The 6000-nt window shown below is 36.9% G+C and overlaps 1 protein-coding gene across 17 annotated transcripts in view; it reads left to right on the plus strand.

Moving 5' to 3' along the window:
* Window positions 1–6000, plus strand: part of kif1b (kinesin family member 1B) — an 86764-nt gene that overhangs the window by 52217 nt on the left and 28547 nt on the right. For all 17 annotated transcript variants that reach the window (XR_001633321.1, XM_016478342.1, XM_016478344.1 and 14 more), the window contains 3 exons: window positions 4085–4187; window positions 4551–4699; window positions 5321–5499. Coding sequence is in view for 16 of the 17 variants with exons in the window: in XM_016478342.1 (XP_016333828.1) it covers window positions 4085–4187; window positions 4551–4699; window positions 5321–5499 (431 nt within the window). In the remaining variant the exon portion in view is untranslated. The remainder of the gene's footprint in view (window positions 1–4084; window positions 4188–4550; window positions 4700–5320; window positions 5500–6000) is intronic.

Consider the following 6000-nt stretch of genomic DNA (forward strand, 5'->3'; position numbering starts at 1 on the left):
GTTGTCATTTGTAGATTCAAATTGCAATGGAAAATACCACATGAGCACCTTGTATCAATAATTTGATCCCCCATCCATGTTAGTTAGGCATATGGGTTAAAAGTCTAGCAATAAGTCTGATGGTTAAAGGTGTCCAAGCCACAACAAGATCTCAGAAGAGTGTTCTTGAGCTTTGATTAATTAATCAAGCATTGTTTTTGCAATAAAGTATTGGGAACTATGAGTTTTGAGAGAGACACCCTTTAGTTCTTGACTGTAGTATTAACTTTTTTTAAACTTTAGTATGCCATTATGGAATTGAGATGTACTTTACACTGATTTGCCTTCGTTTACTATTGTTTTGCTGCTGGTCTTGATGGTCTGAATCGATCTAAGAATTGAACACAACCACTACACTGCAACATTTCATACTGTCCAGTGAGAACCTTGAACCATTACTTGAATTTTGAGTTTTTGAATTTACAATTCAGTCATATGTGTGCATTCAAGATGCATGGGTGATATGTTCAGTAAATGCTGGAAGGTTAATAGCCAACGTTTTATCCTCTTGAATGTTTCTAAACACGTCAGAGATGCAAATGACATTTTTACCGTTACATTTTATGAAAATTGTTTTATTTCATGAAGTTTTGGATCTTTGCATTGGTATTCCCCATTAAATAGTTTAAATATGAAAGTTGGCAGCAAAGGCCTTTCTCTAGCTGCCTTATGTAGATGAGTAAAAGATTATGAAGGAGTGCTTTTAAAGTTTTTAAGTGCCTTATTGACTCACTGTGTCATTAAAATTGCATTTATCTTGTACTTGGCGCCTAAAAATAAGTAATAGCAATATGTAAAGAAAACAGAATGATTTTGCATCAATCTTTTAATCTGAAAGATAAAGACACCACCTCTAAATGAGGTAAGAACAGTTTCTTTTTCATCAAAATAACTGCCTCTTTGTATTTATAAAGTTTGGTTCTGCCTTATTTTGAGTACAAACCACTCTGCACTAAACATCCATATCCAAAGAGGCAATGCTTTTTGTGAAACGCAGTAAAAGAACGGCTTCAGAGTGTGCTTTGCATCTATTGTTCCTCTAAACTGTCTGTTGCACTCTGATCCTCAATAGGGGGATAGCCTGTTCCCACGGGATGGAGTCAGTGTTCTAGAACACTCTGCTGTTTTCCTCAATCTTAACATGATTAGAATCGCATTTATTTTCGGGTGTCCGCTGTGTGGCAAGCGAGCCCACAGAAAGCACCAGAGACTTCTCATGGAAAGGACCTCTAACAGGGCTGTTTCCATGGTTTTCAAGACTCGTTTTGAAAGTTTTAGCATGTTTTTAGGGAAGGAAAAACCCTTAAAAGCCTAATCAAATTTGCTGGACAGGTATATGCTGCATTGCGTTTTGTTTTATTTTCTCGTTTAGTCACATGTGAATTCACAGCCTTTATATGTAATGCCACTAAGCACTAGATTAAATTTACCACTGTTTCGGTAATTATGTTCACGTAGGGTTAATGTAGTTGTACATCCTTACACTTAAGTCACTATGATTTCCCTGCTTAAGCCTTGATGTAATTATGCACTGTTGTGCCTCAGCACCCAAGTGTGACCCATTACTAGCTGCGTATTACCAAAGCACATGTTCTGAAATCCTCTTCACGTCATCTCCTCTGGCCAGAGCCAAGCGTTAGCCAACTAGGCCAAAAGTCCAGGCTTTAGCATTGCTTCATATGCATGAAGAACTTGAATGCTTTTGTTGCCAGAAATACTGCCTTATTTCTAATGAAACCCCTGGGTTTTGTTATAGTAATGCATACTTGCATAAAACAGAATTACTTTCCCTTCAAAAGGTAAAATCAAGAAACTGGATAAATAACAATTACACATTTCACCTTTAAACTAGAGCCCTCCTTTTTTTAATTTGACAAGTGTAAATCCAGACAATGCAACATTGGCTCAACCAGTGATATCAGTTTGGGGGTGGGGCTGTCTGTATTTCTGTCCAATGACAGATAGAGAGAGTGCTAAAAAACAGTCATTATTTTTTGAAAATCTGTTTTATGCAGTAAAAATGACACATTTCACCTTTCAGTGCTGCACAGAAATTAAAGTTTAAGTCGCTCCTTGATTATCTTTATTTTAAACTGCTATCTAGACATGCCGTTTCCCTGCTCCAGTAAAGAAAGTTATGCTAATGTTAATGCACGGTGCTGCCAGCTACTCTTAACTACCACAAGAGGAGCTAAGGAAATATATAAAGACAATGTAGTTTTACCATTTTTAAAGGTATATCACTTGTCTGTTCAGTGTTTATCTATATGCAATGGTGATATCAAGTGCCTCCAAAAGGCCCTGTATTATAATGTGTTGTTTAGGGGGGGGCGTTTTTTGTGCAACATATTATCTTTAATTCTCAAAAATGTGTTGATGGTTTACTAATATTGCTATTACATTGAACTGTGCTGAATATATCACAATTTCAAACAATGACTGAAATAAAGTGGACAAGTTTGAAATGTATTGACTTGTTGACACTCTCAGCCAAATGTCTTTATCTATACAAACATACTTAATAGCAATTACATTTAAAGAATTTTTAAATATTTATTAGTAGTTTTATCATCATTTTATCATGTTACAGCTCTTAATATGAGGTATGACAGCAGTCAGCCATTAGTCAGTGTTGTGAAATAAGTCTGAAGTTAAATACATTGCCTTGCGAAAGTATTCAAACACCTTCATTTTTTTCATGTTTTGTTATGTTGCAGCCTTATGTTAAACTGCTTAAAATTACTATTTTCCCCCCACATCAATCTACACTCCTTAAACCATAATGACAAAGCAAATAACAGGTTTTTTAACATCTTAGAAAATTTATTAAAGATAAAAAAAAAAAAAAAAACGTAAATGATTCCATTGCATAAGTATTCATACCCTTATCTGGGTCAGTTGAAATATAGCTCAGGAGCATTAATTTTGCTTGTAAATGTACCACACTTTGAGTGAAGCTAACCTGTATCAAATTCAATTGAATGGGTATGATTTGGAAATGCACACATGACTTAATAAAAGGTCTAACAGCTGAAAATGCATATTAGAGCAAAGACCAAGCCCTGAGGTAAAAAAAAAAACTGCCTGTAGAGCTCAGAGATAGGATTGCATACTTTCTCAAGGCACTGTATAAAATGAGTTTGACTTAAAATCCAGAGCGATTATATTATCCATCTAGTGCAAGTAGATTTACAGCTGTATAGATTTATAGACAGAATATTCTCATTTGTTATAAAACAATGTGGGACTAGTAAAATCTGTTTAAATGTCAGGAAAATGTTACATATAACCACATTTTAGTGAAACAGCATGCAAAATACATCTCTTATATAATGCACAGTCTGTTCTACCTAAAACATTTTTATTACTATTTAAATGTATTATAAATGTCAGTTGCATTTCGGTAGTGAAATGTCTAGACATTTTGGCACCATAGAAGTTTTTTTCATCAGCTTCAGTAGATGAGGCAGTGAAGAACATACATTGATTTGTTTAATTTTCAAAATTGCTGGAGGGATGCAGGATGGGTTTCATGTCTTGGATGTTATCAGAAATGTGTTCTCCCCATGGCAGAACATCAAAATTAAAAGTACTTTAAATTTTCTATATTACAATCGCATATAATTAAGTTATGGGATTGTTAAAATCTAATGTATTAAACGTCAGCATGCAACACATCCTGCACCTTTTGTGCTATGCAATCGTATAGATGGATTTGCAACATATCAAGGGAGAAGAGACTTGGAGGTGAGCTTTTTCTATTTGAGCCACCTCATAATGCCCTAGCAGCCCTAGAAGCTGCATAGCAACATTGTCTCCATTGTCTATTTCTGTGTGCAAAATTAGTGCTGTTTAGTTTAACTTCAGTCAAAGTCATTAAAAAGTAATTTAAGAAGTATAATTATCATTCCATTGTCATGAACTAGCACACAATTGATAAAGCTACAGTGTAACCATCCTCTTGAAGCTTCATCTCTAAGGCTCAGTGAGTGTTTGTCATGCTGATTCGATCATGTCGTGTCTCTCTTCATCAAACCTTCTCAAGGTATATGAGAGTAAACTGCAAGAGCTGCAGAAACAGGTGGAGACTCGCTCACTGACTGCAGAGACCCCAGATGAAGAGGAAGATGAAGAGGAAGAGGATGAAGGTAATATATTTTAAATGCTAAAATCAAAATAAGTCAGAATCAGAATCAGGTGTTTTTTTTGCAAAAGAGGTTTATGTGCATTGTACTGGGACATTGCATAAGTAGGACATGTTCCTAAATCAACATTGTTTGAATCGCATTCCTGTCCTAACTCTATCCATAACCTCAACTCAACCAAAACCACCCAACAATCAGAGGAACATAGATAATAGGCTGATAAACCCCTGTCCCTTTCACTATAGTCTGACTGATTGAATGTTGTTCTAGGAACAATAAGGACATCCTGCTTGGCAAAATCACAACAACCAGCTACAGTATATCACTGCCTTGCCATGTTTGAATGTTGTGCCTGTACTGTTACAGTGCCCTGGACCCAGCATGAGTATGAGTTGGCCCAGTGGGCTTTCAGGAAGTGGAGATATCACCAGTTCACCTCCCTCAGAGACCAGCTGTGGGGCAATGCTGTGTACCTCAAAGAAGCCAATGCCATCAGTGTGGAGCTCAAGAAAAAGGTGCAGACAACATTTGTCAGTCATCAAAACATTGAACTGTTTTGAACTTCACCCAGTGTGAAACCCTGAAAAAAGGAAAATCTAGTGTGTGGTCAGTTTTTTACTTCCACAACATGATGTAAAACAGTGTATGACTGAGTTTTCATTGTGATGCCAGTTTACCAGTAAGTTCTGCTGTATTAACACATTCTCAGACAGATCCCTATTGCTTTACTCATTACCCATGTGTCAGCTTTCAAAGGTTGTCTCATTAATGTCAAAAAAACGCACATAAACTGTTTCATCAGTTCTTTTTCTGTCACTTGCTTCACTTTTACTTATTTATGCCTCTTTTTTTTTCAGTTCATATGTGTATAACCTCATGAAAACCCCTGCTGTTCAGCCTTGAGATAAATTCTTATGATTTATAATGCACTCTTACATTGTATTTATAGCTTCAGTGGGGCCAGAGGCGATTTTTAATTCGTTTTTCATCAGCGTGTGGAAATCTTATGCTGTATTCAGCTTTGTTACATTACTTCAGTATCCAAAAATGTCTGAACCTACAATCTTTCAGTCATCAACTCACATCATTTATCCTTGTTTATGCCCTTATGTCTCATTTACATGATCTATTTGTAGGTCCAGTTCCAGTTTGTCTTACTCACGGACACCCTATACTCTCCGCTGCCCCCGGAGCTGCTGCCCCCAGAACCAGAGAAAGAGCGTGACACTAGGGCTTTCCCTCGAACAGTGGTGGCTGTGGAGGTTCAGGACTTGAAGAACGGAGCCACTCACTATTGGTCCCTGGAGAAACTTAAGTAAGCCTCAGGATGCCAACCAGTCTGTGATCTACAGAGTTTTGCTCTTATTTCTTGTGCAGTTATTATTTGGAACCATTCCATTTAGAAATCCCAAAGCTCTTTTAAAGGGGTCATATGATGTGATTTCAATTTTTCCTTTCTCTTTGGAGTGTTACAAGCTCTTGGTGCATAAAGAAGATCTGTAAAGTTGCAAAGACTAAAGTCTCAAATCCAAAGAGATATTCTTTATAAAAGTTAAGAGTCAACCACGCCTACCTAAAGCGACTCGTTCTAACACGCCCCCACATGTCTACGTCACGATGTGGGAAGATTTGTGGGAAGAACAGACGCTGTGTGTTTCGTTATGAAAGCAAAACTACTTTGTTTGGCCTTCCAAAAGAGGACACAACTAGAAATCAGTGGTTAAGTAGTATTTACAACACTGTTCCAGAACAGTTCAACCCAAATATTCAGATGTGTGCAGCACATTTTATGAGGACTGTTTCCTGATCCTGGTAG

This window comes from Sinocyclocheilus anshuiensis, unplaced genomic scaffold (assembly GCF_001515605.1).
Source record: "Sinocyclocheilus anshuiensis isolate Anshui unplaced genomic scaffold, SAMN03320099.WGS_v1.1 scaffold2090, whole genome shotgun sequence".
NCBI classification, from domain to species: Eukaryota; Metazoa; Chordata; class Actinopteri; order Cypriniformes; family Cyprinidae; genus Sinocyclocheilus; species Sinocyclocheilus anshuiensis.